We start from the raw sequence: 18219 nt of genomic DNA, 5'->3' as shown, positions 1-18219 counted from the left end.
TGCTAAATAAGTTATTTTGTCGTGTAGTTTTCTGTAGTTCCCTCTGTTTTACTGTATTGTACTTTATATTACTGTATAGTACCGTGTATTACTGTAGTACATTTGAGGATACCATATCATAGCACTGCATGTATCAACTATAAAAAGAAAAGTATTTTCAAAAAACATATATTTTTAGGAGAACCATTAAGTCTTCTAAAGCCACAGGCCTAAAGTCCGAGTCAAGTCCAAAGTCTTAATCCATTTGATCAAGTCAAGTCTCAAGTCCTAAAAATAGTGACTCAAGTTTGACTCGAGTCCAAGTCACAACTTCCAAATCAATTGAAATGATTTTGGTACAGACCCATACCACAACAGCAGTCCCATGACACATTTTCTCAATTTGACCTCAACATCCCATACATCTTTTTTGACTGTGAAGTAGGTCTACACTTTCCACATAAATATGATGATTATTTATGTTTAATGTCTTTCTTATTCTGTAAAGCACTTTGAATTACTTTGTTCACGAATTGAGCTATACAAATAAACTTGCCTTGCCTTAATACATCTCAAGTGCAACTAAATGTGCCACTGCTAAAACATAAATCATTATAATCGACCAGAGATGCTATTTTCTGCTTTGTTTTCTCACGCCGTTTTTCCCAATCCTTTGTCTTCTCGCTCGCACCCGTCACGCGCACACTCCCTGGCACCTGTCTGCCGAGCCCGTAGTAAAAACTCCCGTTGAATTTGCATGGAGCACACTGAGGATAGACCCTTTCTGTTTTGCTTAAGATCTGGAGCTCAAACAGAACCACGTGTCGATTTGCATTCGGAGACGGACCCGGCGCCAGGATGCCTTCCCAAGTGGACACTGCAGTGAAAACAAGAGCGGAAAACCCAAATCTCGCTCCAGGTGTCAACTGCGTACTTAGGCCACCCCGCACCTGTGCACCGCATCTGCTCCAACTGATGGCACTGTCTCAGCTCTGAGGGAGACGCACTGAGATGTGACTGCCAAAAGCTGCACTGTATTAGACAAAAGGATGTACAGGAATGACACATAGACAAATAAGACGATATAAACCAGCATGTATTCTTATATAGCAACTAGATTCGTAATTTGCATGTATATTTTGCATTGACAGTCCAGTCTATTTACATCATAATGGGTGTGTGTTTCACGGATGAAACTGCTGCACATTGCCTCAGGTTTGTGAAGTTGTAGTGTATTGTTTTGGATCCTGCTTTTGCATATTTATGAAAAATTGTCGTGACGAAAGCTTGTGGACTGAACTTTTGATAGGAATATACTGCTAACCATGAGGAGGGTTAGAGTATCGCTAAATTGCTCAAACATGCATGTATGACATATAAAACCTCTTTAGGCATGTTTTCGATGAGGGAGCAACATTATAATGTGGTAGAAAACTTGCATTCTTACTGTGAGCCGGCTCTCTTTTCCAGTAAGTTGACTTGGTTTCCATGGAAATAGATAAGTGTAATGCCAATCACAATTCACCTTTTATGCACACTTTAAGAAATTGTGTTATACTTGTAGAAGCTGAAATACCCAACAGAAATCACATACATCATAGCAGTGTTTATACAGTTCTATATAATCTAATGCTTCGCTTTCTTTTCCGACAATATTTGAAAGTTTCGGTCTGTGAGATATGGAAACACGATACTGACATTGATTGATGCCCCTGCCCCTCAGAGAGACACAGAAAGCACTTAAATGTAATCCAATACAAGCCCATCTTTGCAGGCTCCCTTTTGCTTTTCTTCCACCATGTTTTTACATTAATACAAGTCTGCCAGGGCAATGCCTTGTTAGCACAACCTTGTTCCTCTCCCCAGCATGGCCGGAACCTTCAGTGAGGACAATCTTTGCTGTCTGCTTGTTATACGACCACCTCACGGACCAGGCTGGCTTTAAAAACACCTGTGTGAGCCGTCCTTGTTCAGGGACAGCTTTTGCTTGGGCTTTTTAAAAAAACTGAACTCTATAACACACGATGAAAAGAACACTGGCAATAACATGGTCCGTGATAACTCTACTGCTACTCGCCATTTGTTAACATTAATATTTGTAAAGGTGTAACTATTTGTATTAGCTGATGCATTATTACAGGGCTGTTGGTCATTTACAGTAGCCTGGCAGGGTCATATTTCATTCTTTAAATGGCCCTCATGAAAGTAGGTCAGATGTAAATTCATGCACGAGTTTCCATATTATCCTTTTTTCAGCTTTTTGAAATAATTCAACTTGAAAATAAACATAAAACAGTGACATAAAGCCATCTTAGACTTAGACTTAGACAAATTTTATTGATCCACAAGGGAAATTATTTGGACACAGTCGCTCACACATCACAATAAAATATAATACAAAGAGCGAAAATATAAATGGTAATAATAAATTCTAAATAAGTAGCAAAGAAGATAGCAGAAGACAGGTGTCAAATAAGACGCAATTATTTAAATGTAAATGTACAAGTCAAAATAAAATAGATAGGTGATAAAATATAAAATCCCAGCTTAATACAAGAGGTCATAGGAAGACAGTGCAACAGTGATATGATTGACAGGACATAGCATTATCATAATCTCTGTATTTGCTGAGCGAACAAAGTTAAAATTTTGTTAAAATTGTTTTAAAAAGTGTTCAAAAGTACATTTAGCTTAGTGGGACTTTATAATAATAATAATAATGATAATAAAGGAGGATTTGTTGGGTTTACACAAAAGAAAAAAAAGCATAATTGACAAAAATTATAATGTTTTGTTGTTGTTGTTGATTTTCAGACAGTATTTTAGAAATCAGAAATGTGATGGAACATGCCTGTTAATGCCATGGTGTATTTGTTCAAGTATTTATTTAAACGTGAATCAACTTGACAGCAAAATTATTATACTTTTTTTATTTTTTTTTATTCATTATTTTGAATTAAATTTTGTGGCATCTTGCTACTTTATATTCTAACTTTACATATTGGCAAAAACCTCATGCGTTATTATCTATTCTCAAACATAACATGTCCTCTACCTTGAAGCAAAACTCCAAAGAAAAATAGAAACAATGCGTTCCTCTGTGAACGCTGTACTCTCATATTATGGCCATAGGCAGTCAAGATGGCAGTGTTTTGTTTACCTCACTACTGTTGTAATAGACATCTCCACGTCTCTGCTAATAACGCCAGGCTTCAAATCCGGTAGAAAGGGGCAAGGAGTGTCATGTTGTCAAACGCAGACAGCTATCATGCACTTCTGAAGGCAGTAACCCAAGCCCGCTGGATCTTACACACTGCACTGGTGTAGACTTTGACGGCCTGTCACTGAAACAAACAGCGATTTGTTCCGTGCACAAAAGTGAAGGGTGTGGTGCCTGCTCAATCCGCCCGCCAGGCAAACGGGGGGGAGCCGCTCTCAGGTGATCGTCTAGTTAGCTCGCAAGTCTGCCGTGTGTGAGCATGTGGGTGTGCTGGTATGTATGGAATATCTTACAGGTCATAAAGTACATGGTAAAGACTACAAGTACAAGCAGTCCTGTTTTTCTCATCCATTATTGTTGAGTAAAAGTCAGTCGTGCAAATGTTTATACAAGTAGTAACAACCACATGTTCTCAGTAAGCACTTTTCATTAAATAATTTGTTTACTAGTGCTGTCACAATATGCAAATGCCAAACTCGATTTCGAAATAGACTTGATCCACTTGATTCGGATACCACAATGATAATAAAAAAAACTCTTTATTTAAACAGTAGAATGTAATTTTGAGCTTTAAATTGCATATATATGGGTGGTCCAGGTAGGTTCCACAGTGATCCATGGGCGTATACTCGTCTATATGCTTTTATACTTGCTCGGACACAGCTCAAAATCATTCTGGAAAGGTTCATTTCTGTCCTGTGCATGTAACTTTTTTAGTATTATACCTTCTCAAATTAGTACCTTGTTTTAATTCTAGTTAGTATCGATTTGTATTTGATTTCTGATACTTTTGACATTTACATTTATTACATTATCTTGCATGTTTTTGTTGTGATGTGAATTCTACATCATTGTGAAAATGATCAGTCAAGCCACACGGGGTCACTAAAGGAACAAATCATTTAGTTTTCTTGATACTTTAGCATTATATCTCATTATGTATGTCTCACACGATCGAGCATTTACACCTGAACTAAAGGACCACTTGTTATAGTCTGATCTGGTCTCTGTAGACTTTGACATTGGAGAATACGACTGATGCCTTGTTGGTGGTGCTGCTAGTTGTGAATATTACATTACATTGTTCTTGCAGTAGTCCTTGCCCCACAGTTAAAGAACCTCTACAACTTCTAGTGTCAAATAAAAAAGTGCAACTTTATTGTCTATGGAGTTTCATATTGAGTGTCAACGATGAGATGAAAAACGAGACATGACGGACTGACAGGCTGGACCAAAGGCACAGTGAGCGCCTGTCGCCATGACGCCCATACTTTTATGATTTTTTTATTTTTTTATTTTTTGTATTATGAAACCATTGCCCCATAAATAGCCAGAGTTCACTTGTCAGGGATGTCACTATATCAAATGCTAGTGTTGAGATTATGGTGAGAAGAAACATCAGGATCCAACAGTGTGATCGTACAATGACCTGAATAATCATTAACGATTAAAGTGCATTATGTAACTTTTCTAATGGAAGGTTGCTGGTCTCCATGGAGATCCTATTCCTTTGCTTGAACATTCCCCAGAAGGGCATTTATTCTTATCAAACTTGTAAATTTTTGAATTACATTTGTTTATATCTCAAAAATTCATTGGAAAACAAGTATTATTACTGTGAGTGGGGTCACCTCTCCACAGACTTGACCTGTAACTTGTCCTGGTGGCATCTCACGTGACAATAGTTATTTTTAAAGCCAAAATGTGAACAATTTAGGGCAAAGCAATTATAACTCCTTAGAGACAAGGATATGGTTACAAGGAAGTTCCATAGTGTACCTTTAATTTGAATTATCTAAATAATTAAATAACCAAATTAAAGGTTCGTAAAGGTGTGTAACTTTTCTGGTGGAGGGTTGTTCAAACGTTTTTCTCCATGGAGATGCTAGACCAAGACCAAGATACAGGTCAGATCTGTGGAGAGGCAACCCCACTAAGTCAGAATGTCTGTTTATCATTTTTGTTTGTTTGTTTATTAGCTTTATACTATATGTAATTAAATAAATATAAGGTTGAGCTGTTTAATGTCATACTGTGGATCATTCCAGGCAGAGCAATGATATATCCATGGAAACAAGACTAAAAAGTTACATAGTGCAAATTTAATGAGCCATCGATAGTTGTTTATATATAACTGCTATAGCAACCACAATCCTCTCCTTCTCTGTTTTCATTTCTAATCTCTGTCTATCCTCCTCTGACCCTTCGTCTTTAGGCTTGCCAAGTTTCATCAAGTCCCCGGAGGACCAGACGGGCATCTCTGGTGGCGTTGCCTCGTTCGTGTGCCAGGCGACGGGAGACCCTAAGCCCAGAATCACCTGGATGAAGAAAGGCAAGAAAGTCAGCTCCCAGCGCTTTGAGGTGAGTACCCAGCTGTAACTGTGACAACACATCCACAAAAAAGAAAAAAAAAACAACACTTCAAAAGATGTGGACATACTTGAGGCAGCCAGGCGTAAAGTGGAAAATGTAAAGTTACTAAGAGCGTTCATTAGGAAAACAGACTGTTATTCCGTCTCAATTATAAGTCTGCCACCATGACCTAATGCTGGATGTTCTTTTCTGTTTTGTTCCACAACTATAACATCACGCCAATTAGAGCATACTTATAAAACTTTATTTCTACTTCTATGAAACTAAATTTGGATTGCTGACGACACCAAGCCCTGCCACATTATCAGATGGTAACACTGAAACTACCACATGCCACGGACACAATCATTTTAAAACCATAGTATGTCACTTTTTTGCTGAACAATTTTGCATTATGGGTCTGTTTATTGCACCGAAAAAACCCCCAAAACAAAACATGTCTCCTTACTGTGAGCAGGCTTGCATCTCCACAAACCTGGCTCTTATTTTGTATCTTCCTGCTTTTTTCAATGTAAATATTATTCCTTTGGCTATAATCTTCCACAGTATGGCATAAAACTTATCCATCTCCCTTGAGAAAGTTCCAAAGTATGGGTTTAACTTTCTATTGCATTATTTACGTAGTTGATTTTCCACCTCCAGAAAGTTACATATTATCACTTTAAGCAGGATAATCTCAGTAAACCAATTTCTTAATCTACAATATTGTTAAGAAATAGGAGCTGCAATAAAGCAATAACAGAATGAAACTTACATACAGTAATTGACTTGATACTATGATCATTAAAGTTCCCTAGTTGACCCTCCACTGTTCAAATGTTGTACTATAAATAAATAACTAAATATTCCCTACTAGTGCGAAATGTTGAACCATGAAATTATTTATTGAACATTGGGTTGATATCGCTATTTTTGTGACCAGCGTACATGCAATACACTAGCCACACGTACTCCTGAATTAAACCAAGATACTCTTAGATAGAGGATGCAAATGTATGGATGTTTACTCTGTTTACTATCACCACATTATGTTATATTACAAACTAAACATAAATTGCTAGTGCAGGTTTACTAAAAGCTATCATTATCTGAAGCCACTGTGACCATATTCAGGCTATATGATTGGTTGAAATTGTATGCACGCACGAGCCTCTCCATTTTATACTCCTCTTCACCAACATAGACATATCTGTGAGAGTTGACACATAGCAATCTGTCGCAGCCTGTCATTGGTCCAGATAGAAAATGTTAGAAATGTGAAGTATGGATTCAGATGTGGTTCCATTTAAATCCATATACCGGGATAAATGGGAATGCCTAAGACGTCTGTAATGGATGGACCAGGAGACGCAGATAACGCGCACATATATGCAGTATTTCTTACAGCGGTACATGTCACATAGTATAGTCTTTACCCGTAGACCGCAATATGAAATGAACTTTTGAACAAATTTAAAACTTGGCCCCATCATTTGTTTGCATCTGAATATGCAGTGATTGAATTTACTTGCAGAATTATTTTAGAATTGAAAACAACTAAACTGTCTATGAATGTATCAACAACAATTAAAGGTTTTTCTTACAATTTATGCAGTAAAATTTGGGGATATATGTTTAAAAAGTAGGACTGCGTTGAATTCCACATTGCAATAAAATCCAGGAGCATAAACATCTGATAAAAGACTGAAATATGAATTCATGAACTAATACTAGAATCTCATGCGTTTGTAGAGGTCTGAACTATAGATACAAGTTTTTTTGATCAAAATACAGGCTATATTGTTCTTTGTAGAGGGCTTTCTATTATCTAAATAATTACAGCCTTTCCGATTTGATAATTGCGCCAACACAAATTGTGATTTTGATTCTATAATGATTGTGCAGCCCTAGACTTAGACAAATTTTCTTGATCCACAAGAGAAATTATTTGGACACAGTAGCTCACACATCACAATATATTATAATAACAAAGAGAAAAATATAAATGGCAATAATAGATTCTAAATAAACAGCAAAAATAGCAAGAGACTGCTGTCAAATGAGTCATAATTACATAGATGTATAAGTACAAGTGAGAATATAGCAATTCAAATACATATACATACCGATATACAAGACGTCATATGGGAAAACAGTGCAAAGATGAAATAATGATTGGCAGGTATGAATCTCTATCAAAATAGAATAGTTAGTGCTGGTTTCCCTTAGTAGGCCATATTTTTTTTTTTTTTTTAAACAAGGACAGTGCACAGAAAAACAACATTAAACTCTTAGAGAAAAGATCTTCTGTGCCAGATTTAGCTACACAGTACTTTCCATCTGCAGTCCTTGGGCAGGTACAAAATACATTAAGGAAATTATTTACATTTGACCAACTCTAGCAACAACATTTCATCATTAACAGTGTGTCCTTAAAATAACTACTATCCAATTTATCATTAAATATTTAAAACAATGAAAATGAATTGTAATTTCTGTAAATACAAGATTTCAAATTCATCAACTTAAAACTTAAAACTTGTTTGACACTATAAGCAATTTTCAATTAGCCCATTTGATCTAAGCAATCATTTACCGAATACCAAATCTCTAGTGGTACCTCCGACGTTTATCTCAGTAAGTACAGACTCGACCATTACTGCCTGTTAACCAGTGATCAGTGATTCTCATGCATGTTTAATCTCCAGCTTTTGATAGTCAGTTAACATAAAGTCCCCCCTCCCTTCCCCAGCGCAGTCATTTGGGCGTTATATTGAGCTCCACACACCTCTCCCCTCTCCTCTCTCTTCTGCGGGCCAGACCAGACAGACTGCCTTCCTTTTAATCTTCCTCCATCTTGATTTATACAGTCCGCTTCATCTCCTTCACACTCCTCTCAGGCTCATCTTTCTGCTCCTCACTTGTACCGTCCGCGGCCATACATTCTCTTGATGTACAGCTCCTCCTTCTTTTGAACTCAGGGACAGGAGAGAGAGAGAGAGCCTTAGGTGGGAATGAGCTGTGTTTCTGACCGCTTTAGTTGAGCAACGTGGATGCACTGTGTAAAACTAGGAAGCGACTTGTTTGTTTTGTTAGTCATATATTTATTACCGTGCCTTGAATGCGGTTTAAAGGTCCTACATTACACAAAATGGATTCTTGGTGAGCTTTGAGTCATGTTTTAATGCTGTTACCGCAACAAAAACATACCTGGAGTTGTGTTTTGTTTCATTCACACATGTTTGAGTAACCCTGCATTATTATTTGTCTGTTTACATCTACAAAGCTCAAAATGCTCTGTTCAACCTTGTGTTGCAATATAGTGGTGGTTTTCAAGTTAACAGCTACATTTTATCTTTTGTTCAGTAGAGATGAGGAATTCCAGGGCTGAAATCATCCAAATGATTCTAGTGAAGGTGTATGGAGTTTAAAAACACAGTGGAGAACGGAAATTTTTTCAAATTTTTCAGCCTCAGTATGCAGGGTTTGTTTGTTAATCATGTGTGGGCTCTTTAATACACCAACAGAATTGTCACTTTTGTGTCTATCAGGGCAGCCGCGGGGTCTTAAAAGTCTTAAAAAGGTCTTGAATTTCATGTTCCTAAATTAAGTCTTATTTTTTTCACAAAGGTCTTAAATTTCATTAGCCTGTTTTTTGTATACTCAACCGGGCTGCAGTGCAATGTTAAATGGAGGGAGGAAAAAAAAAAACAACAGTGTGAAATCATGTAATGTGAATGAATGTTTAATTTGGAGTATGCACAAACAATACTTTGGTTTCTGGCGCCAGCGTCAATGAGTAAACAATCAGTACAGTGGACGACAGTTTGCTGTTGAAAATGTTAAATGGTTGAAGCACTTTGAAAGACAGTGTGAGACAAGACAGTGTCAAAGGTTAGTTTGCCTTATTAGAAAGTTTTAACAGATTTTTTTGGCCATTTTACAAGCAATGCATACGACTATAAATGAGTTCTGAATGAGATTTTATAATAACAGTATTCTTTGTTATTTAAAACAGCGAGTAATGGTCATTATTAGAATTGGATCTGGTGTTTTTCGCCTGCATAATGGGTGCGATGTTGGTCTTAGTTTTCATTTACGTGGTCTTAAAAAGGTCTTTAAAAAGTCTTAAATATGGGGTAGTCAAACCTGGGAATACCCTGGTCTATCCATTTAACAGTATTGGAATTAGATGGCTTGAATTGTACTTAGTTATAAAGTACAAGTACGAGTATAAAAATCAACTCAAAAAGTGTCATTACCCAAAAAATCTACTCAATTACAGTCACAATTGCCTCATGTTACATTTTTCAAACTCCACCAGAAAAGTTACAGAACCTTTTCCTTTCACTCGCATTTGTGACCAAGCCAGCTATTTTTGATGGTTTCTTATTCGGTAAAATAAATTTTTATCTTCAAAATGGCTTGCTTTTTATACGTTAGCAGACGTTCAAATATACGGAGACCAGTCTAGCCACTCTGTAAACTGCATCTTATGTTAAGCTTTTATTTGTATAGACTCAGCAGTGCACATAATCAGGTTTTAGAATTGGTCACAATGTGTTAAATGTCCATTAAACTGTGTGCACAAGAATACTTCTTTCAGAGGTAATCCACAAACATGTCTCTATATGTTTGACACCATTTAGTCTGCTCATTTATGACTATGGCTTGTTTTATGACATCGTGTCTTAACCTGCAGTGGTCGAACCAGTCAGGTTTCCTCTGGTGGTAAATGTCATAAATTGCATGTTAGTTTTCTTTGACCGAGTTTTGAAAAGAAAAACTCCCACGTGACAAAACTTTACTGGTGTTTTTTCCATAGTAACAGCCTGTAGTTCAACACTAAACAGAGGGTGTTGTGCAAAATCGACTTTTTGGAGCTTAGTTTAAGTAATCTAGCGATCTCTCCTGTATCCTATTTGAAACCTCCTGACCCGCCTTAACGTTCTGTCCAGTTCTCAACCTAAAAGCCTATGTTTTCCATGCTTCCACGCAACGACGAGACAGAAAAATACACTACAACTTCACAAACCTGGACAAAACATGGCAACAATGTTAATTTGATGTTTTCAGTGACTGTAGCAATTTCAAACCAACAAGAGGTGATCTAAAAATGTTATGTGTTTGCAATTAATATCATATATAAGTGTAGGCGGTTCAAATCCCGCTTTTGACAGAAACATCGCTGGTTTATCAGTCAGATCCACTGACTCCAGGTTGGCGGTGCGATTCCATCTCCTACAGATAAATGCAGCCGTTGTGTCCTTGGGCACTTAAACCATCTCACCCCTAGAGTCTGCGTACATTGGTGTAATAATGTATGTGTGAATGTTTGAACGGTTCCTGTCTGTAAAGCGCTTTAAGTTCCTTGAAGTCAGAAAAGTTGTATTAAAAAAATTACCATTTAGTATCCCCTTCTAGGCTAAAACGCTATGGAATTATTCGGTTACGTCTTGAATAAAATTTGAGCCGAAAGACATAAGTTCTTAACACAATTAACACTGAACTGAGTAAAATCTCCCTTTACATCACCATGCATTTGTTTTTTCACTGTTTTTGCTTCAGGTGATTGATTTCGATGACGGTTCGGGCTCCGTTCTGAGAATCCAGCCTCTGCGCACCCACAGAGACGAAGCCATCTACGAATGCACGGCCACCAACAGCGCCGGCGAGATCAACACCAGCGCCAAACTCACCGTGCTCGAAGGTAGCCATACACTTTCCTGCTTTTTCTCTGTTCAAATCTTCCTTCTTCCTCTCTCTCCCTCCTCGTACACTCCTGCATTCTGTCTTTCCTCCCTTGATGCCTATATATCCGAAAGCAAATATGAATGCTTGCCTTAATAATTCATACATAAACATTTGCAAACTCTGAGGATTTGAGGTGTTGGCTGTGTCATGGAGAGGCAGACATCTTAATGCAAACTCCACAAGGCGAGGAAAATGCAAGGAACGCATTTTCAAACGGAGCAGATATTTTGTCTGACCTTGAGAATAGCATTTTCTTAAACAAATATGCACAGTTTTATGCTTCTAATTGTGAGTTTAAAGTTCTTATCTGCCCCTTATGTGTGACAGAACCTGAAATGTGTATCCAAAGATTTATTGTTGTAGGGCTGTGGAATTAATCAAATTCGAATTGACTGAGTCATCTTTAATCACCAGTGATATGGTTGGGGGTACAGCCAATTATCTGTCAGTAAAAGATTGTGTTTGGACCAGAGTTAAAGTTCCATATTAAACAAAATGGATTCTTGCAAACTTTAAGCATGTTATAATGTTACCTCATCAAAAACAACTTTAGTCTGACTACATCTCACAGTAATTTGTAAAGTTAGCAGCTACGTTTTTACCTTGAGTTTAGTAGAGATTGGCAGTAGAGGTCTGCGCGGGAGAGAATTTTCAGTCCCGCTCCTGCAAAGAATTGTGATTTTCATTCCTGCTTCTGCCCGCATCTGTGATACTTTGTCCCGCTCCTGCCCGCAAATACCTCAGGATGGGGACGTTCGCTTTCTTAAGCTCTATCAAACAAAGAGAAGTGGAAAGGAATTGTCTAAAATGGGCATGAGATTAGACCACATCCACAAATGTTTTTATTAATGCCAAATAAAATATCCAGCACAAATGATGTATGATAGGCATACATTAATCATTTGTATATATTACTTTACACTCATATTTAGTTTGTGGGACTGCAGTTTTTCTTGCCACCCGCCCGGTCCCCGCCCGGTCCCGCATTGTGCAGTCCTGCTCCAGCCCGCGCCTGCGATGAGCTTTCAAAATGTGTCCTGCACCGCACTGTTTTGCATCCAATCCCGTGAGTGCAAGGCTCTAATTTGCAGTTCCAGGACTGAAATTATCCAAATGATTCTAGTGAAGTTGTGTGGAGTTTAAAAAAACACCGTGGAGCACTTCCTGTATTACGTGGAACAGTTGTTTTTTCTGTTTGAGAGAAGAACACAGTCTAAATATGCAGGGTTCGTGTGTTAATGAAACAAAACAAACTACAGATATGTTTTTAATGAGGAAACAACATTATAACATAGATCATAAAAAAGTGTAATATGTTCCATTTAAGATTTTGGATGAAGAAATTTGACCATTTTTGTGTTGTCGATGTAATGTCTTACCAGTGTTCAGGAAATTAATTTAGTTCATAATAAGACAAGATTAACAATGCGAGGAAAAAATCTATTTCTTTTTGTTGAATCATCCAGCCCTAATCTCTTATTATCATCAAAACAAGCTCCAAGTCAAGTAGAAGGTGTAATAGAGTGCTTGGATTGTGTTACCCAGTCTGTGTAGACATATAAACATATAGGCTTAGTTTTACAGGCCTGGTGACAGTACCTTCCGGCAGAATACTCCTCCATGGGCCCCCACGACATTGTTGCCGTACATTATACTGCGCTTCTTGTATTTTGAAAGTCACAACATCTATCACAGCTGTCAAGGGAGCGTGTAAAGAGGAGGGGATCTAAAGCAGTACATCACAACAAGGGCCCACCTATGAGCCCAGTGTCTCGAATGATTCTTGGTTGTAAGATAATACTGAAATTTGAGTGTGTAAATTGTAACTAAGCAAATCTTTAATGTTTTTTTGATTAGCGGTTTTGTTTTTTTCATTCTGTTAGCAAAGCAAGTCATTAGATTCTGGTGTGTCATAAAAAGTAATTGAGTGGGCAAGGAAATAATGGCACCAGTAATTTCTTTTTGATCACTCAACGCTAAAAGGAAGTCTATTATAAAAATCCAGCTGCTCACCGCTCCATCTAGTGTCCTGGTCTGGTATTGCACCATGTCACTGTCAAGATTTTATAAGTGCAGATATAGACTGTAGTTTTCTGTATACATTTGAAGCACATGGGGTACAGATTAGTGCTGATTTGGGAAAAAATATAAGTTTTTCTGACAAGCAGAGTTCACATATTTTGTTATTAGGTTCTTTTTACAGACCAAGAGTTTGTTTTTCATACCTGACAGCTTCGAATGCTCACTAGCGCTCTTCCTCAGAGTGGTCACGTGATGTTGTGACGTGTCCGGCTGATGAAAAACAAACTCTTTGTCTGTAAAAAGAACCTAATAACATAAAATATCAGAAGACCAAATGAAATCTCAAGTCTGAAATGTGAACAAATACAAGAATAACATGTATTTCAGCACATGTACAGATCTAAACTACAGAGATTGCAGTTTTTTGTTGATATTTTGTTGTTTGCAGAAGAAATTATGATACTTAAATAACTGTGCTCTTTGCGATTAGATGCACGTATTGCATATTCATGAACATATACTTGTAAATACGCCAGAATTAACCTGAAGGCTACTTTGCATAGTCCCTGGCAGGTTAGAGAGATAGAGCCAACATAAGACAACATCATGCAACAGACAAACTGTCGATGCCAATTCATAGGACAAACATGATAGAAACAGCACAATAAGACATAATCATGACAGACTTGAAACACTTACATTTATATAGAAGCATAAAACTAGTGATCACAGGTCTGGTTTCTGTTTAGCCATCATTTCAGATTGGTTTTAATGTATGAATGAAAATCCCTTAATGGAAACCATCTATTTGATAATTGATTGTAATGTCATTGTGTATGTGCTTGTCACTGCAAAAGCTAACTCCATTAAATCCTAAAAATGTCTCTTGGGCTGTCCTGAAAAAGGATTAAAACCCTCTACGGACATTGCTCCAGCCAGGTCCCTTCTCTTTCAGCCAGGACATCTCTCTGTAGACCGTCTGCATCTCATCCTCTTTCCTCCCACTCTCTCCTCTCTCCCCTGTCCATGCTGATTTGGTGATATCATCGGTGGGGCTTGCGTAATCTACCCAAAGGGACTATTTTCTTTTCTTACGCAGATAAATCTTTTTTTTCTTTTTTTTTTTTTCTTTTTCGCTCCTTCTCCTGTACCCTGCGTCGTAAGAGATCTTGTGCTTTTCCCAGTCCAAACAAACAGTGCGGACATGACAAGAAGCGCATATTAACGTGACGAGATGAATCCCGGGGTTGCGGAGAGAAATAGGACGCGGAGTTTGCCTTTTATTTCTCCCTCGCTCGGTCGGAGGAGTAATGACAGGCTACAGTCTTACTCAACGCTTAGCAACTGTTCCCCCGGCATCAGGTTGTCTCTCCTCTAACCTCAGTCAAGTGCAATCAGAGACATACTGTTTGATTCAGAAAACACACGCACAGCACTACAGTCTTGGTTATAGCGAGTGACATTATAATAGTATTTGCTGCTAGTAATTTGCGCTGCCTTTTGATGTGTTAATGTCATTGTAAACTTCCTCCATTTTAAATTAAGTTAGCGAAGTGTGAAAATGAAATGCATTATGAAAACTGTACACGTTTCTCATACAGTGATAGTAAAAATGGATTAGTGTATATGCATATTTTGATACTTCATACTTAACACTGATACCACAATGATGATAATAAACAACTCTTTCTTTAGACTAGGGGTGGGCAAACTACGGCCCTTTAATCTTTTTAATCTGGCCTGCTGAACTTGACTACTACTACTACTACTACTACTACTACTACTACTACTACTACTACTACTACTACTACTACTACTACTACTACTACTACTACTACTACTACTAATACTAATACTACTACTACTAATAATAATAATAATTTTCAGTGTTTTAAAAGTCATTTCAATAAATATTAAATACCGTGGGACTTGAAAGACAGATATTTTGTTGTAATGCTTTGTAATGATTTTCATTTATGGGATATTTCAATTTTTCTACATATCCCATGTTATTTTTTTAGTCTTATATGGTGGATTACCAAAAAACTCCATCCATCTGCTCCTGGTCCGGCTCTTCCAACAAATTTTAGAACCCTTTGTGGCCCATGTCTCCCACCCCTGCTTTAGACAATAGAATTTGTGATTTTCAACATTAAATCATAGTACTTTCTTCACGAAGGTACATAGTAGTCTAGGTGGTCTTATACTTGTAATGGGACTTTTTTAGTATCGATACCTGCTTAAATTAATAGAGTATCTACTTTTCCTTTATTTTGTATTAATTAGTATCTGATTTTCACACTGGTGGTAGACTTTTGTCAAATTATTGTATTTAATAATCTCTTGGAGTTGTTAATATTTTACTCTCTAACTCAAAGAAAAACATCAGAGAAAGTATGAGTTCTTAATGTCGGCATATGGCAGCACAGTTATAAAACACAAAACATATTAATATCTTCAAATTATCCATGTCGACTTAATTATCTCGCTACTGCTCAGCCCACATTGCTCTGTCTCCTCTTCCCATTATCTCCTATCTTTGTATATGGCACACGGGCAGACAGCCATTGAATACTGGTAGATCGCATTACCTCAAATGTGAAGAAGTGCTTTGAGTGCCCGGCTGCAGTCATGCTCGGCTCACACACCCGTCTGCACTTGTTGAGAAAGATGAGCCACCTTACCCTATTTGTTTTGCTGTGATGAACCTAAACAATGTGGGTTCACTTCGAAAATACACTGGAGAGACAGCTGCTTTCTCTGCTGCAAGCTCGGACTGGCCTGCGCTCGTCTACCTGCTCACCGGGAGATGGCACGGGTCCAAGGTAAACGCAGGGGCTGCCCAGGTTCAAATTCATCGCTCAAGAGTCAGAAAGACAAAGATGGACAGATATTTCTTAACTCTTGTCAGATTGCCAAAACGAGACAGCGAGACACGTACGCTTGTTTTTGAGAAATGATGAAAAGTGAGATAATGTGGGCTTATGAGATTTTGGTCTAATGTTTGTTTTTTGTCATTGTTTGGTAGACATTTTAAAGCCAGTGGTATTTTGGATCAGTATTTGACTAAAACAGCTATTACTAAAAAAACAATTCTTGTAAATGTCGAAGTGGCAAGAAGTGTACCTTCGCTGTTATGTAGACTTGTAAAATGTAGTGTGTGTAAAATGTATTAATACATCAAAAGTACTGAAAATGAGACACTAACTGATACTAAAACTGGTATTGAAACTTGATACTAAAAAAATCACAGTCACAGGGCAGAAATGAACCTTTTCCTGAATTGATTTTGATTTTGAGCTGCATCAGAACAAGTATAAGAGCACATAGACTAGTATTCGCTCATGAACCACTAGGAAACCCACCTGGACGACGGAGGGATTGCACAGATATAAAACTACATTGTAATATAAAATAAATTACTGACTTAATGTTAAAAATCACATTATATTTACAAAAGAAATCTGTTTTCAATTATCGGGATATTGGAGCATTGAGCCTTAGCCTGATTCATCAGATGGTTTTACTTTGTGGAAACTGTCTGACCTCGCAGCATTAGGATCCATTCGCTTGACGGTAAGTGGGTACTTTTTTATTTTATCAATCGCTGCTATTTGGTCATGACATATATAATGTGCCGCTAACGGGGCTAACTGGTACATTAAGCTTTTCCCAAATCCCGTAGGAAGAAGGGCAATCACGTCTTTCCCCTTGATAAAATTCACCAAACATTCTATTTGTTCCAGCTTTAAATCCTTGATCCCAGGAATTGTTGCCAACACAGAATGTATGGCTCTTCACTGATTGACTGGTGCCCGAACTTGCAAACCATCTAGTGTATTCTGATTCCTGACTGAGTCGCTGGAGATAAATGAAATTGAGCGGATTCACTAGGAGGCGTGGAGTTCAAAATGTTTTTTATCGCAACAGCACTAGTTCATAATACAGTAGTCTGCAGTATCAATATTAAATTCTGCGTTTGAGTTATGTATCGATCATTTGATTCACCCCTACTTTTTACCTTTGATACTAAAAAGAACATGTCAAACTTAAACTGCTTCGCAAATAGCCTGGATACAATCTGCCGTTATGCAATGAAATGTTTTGTTGTTGGGGAAAAAAAATAACACAACACAACCTCAAATGCACATCATCTTTTCATTTCCACTTTCAAAGGTTTTCTCTTCCTCCCCCAAGCTGTCGTAGGTGCTAATCCAATCCCGGGCTGCAACAGAAGCTAAATGAGATCATTGGCAGCAAATTTTATTCAGAATTTTCTGTCTGGCCCTCCAAAAATCTGTGAGTCAAGATCCCCGTGAACAGCTGTGCCACTTGGAGCCCGCTCACAGAAGCTTTATTGGACACAGTGACATATAGACCTCATGCATATTCACTCTCTATCTCCCCCTTTTTATCCAGGAGCAATGTCGTCAGCCAGGGACTATTTTTAGACTATTGTTTGGTGCGTAGTGATACATCAAGTCAGTATCAGCAGCGGCGTTATGCGAGAAAACAGCGGGGCAGCACCGAGTCGACGCAGACTAATGATGCTAGGCGCTAATAGTGCTAGCCTCGAGGTCTAAAGAGTGCGAATCCCATCAGACTGTAGCCATGTCCAATCTCGGACAACAAGAAAACATGTCCGACAAATAACGCTGCATTCGTATGTGAGCGACTACGAAGCTCTGAAACGGTAGTAGTAGTAATAGGCGAGCTAATATTAGAAGTATGTAGTTATGGCCTCAAGGCGGAATTGAAAATGGCCTCCTAAATCAATGCTAGGAACACCATTAAGTTGCATTGGCGATGAAAAATACCAGATTCCCTTATGGCGTGCTACAATTATTTGCAACTAGCATCAGTTGGAGACACATTTTTACATATTTACAAGT

The 18219-nt window shown here is 37.9% G+C and overlaps 1 protein-coding gene across 2 annotated transcripts in view; it reads left to right on the top strand.

The window, feature by feature from the left end:
* The window catches only part of LOC110164091 (protein tyrosine phosphatase receptor type F), a 288692-nt gene that overhangs the window by 69767 nt on the left and 200706 nt on the right, over positions 1-18219 (top strand). For both annotated transcript variants that reach the window (XM_020929120.2, XM_020929118.2), the window contains exons 3-4: positions 5415-5560; positions 11120-11261. In XM_020929120.2, coding sequence (XP_020784779.1) covers positions 5415-5560; positions 11120-11261 — 288 coding nt within the window. The remainder of the gene's footprint in view (positions 1-5414; positions 5561-11119; positions 11262-18219) is intronic.

This window comes from Boleophthalmus pectinirostris, unplaced genomic scaffold (genome assembly GCF_026225935.1).
Source record: "Boleophthalmus pectinirostris isolate CB_2022bp ecotype Guang Dong unplaced genomic scaffold, ASM2622593v1 HiC_scaffold_16, whole genome shotgun sequence".
In the NCBI taxonomy this organism is placed as follows: Eukaryota; Metazoa; Chordata; class Actinopteri; order Gobiiformes; family Gobiidae; genus Boleophthalmus; species Boleophthalmus pectinirostris.
The sequence above is the reverse complement of the archived record's forward strand: the minus strand, read 5'-3'. Positions and strand labels throughout refer to the sequence as shown.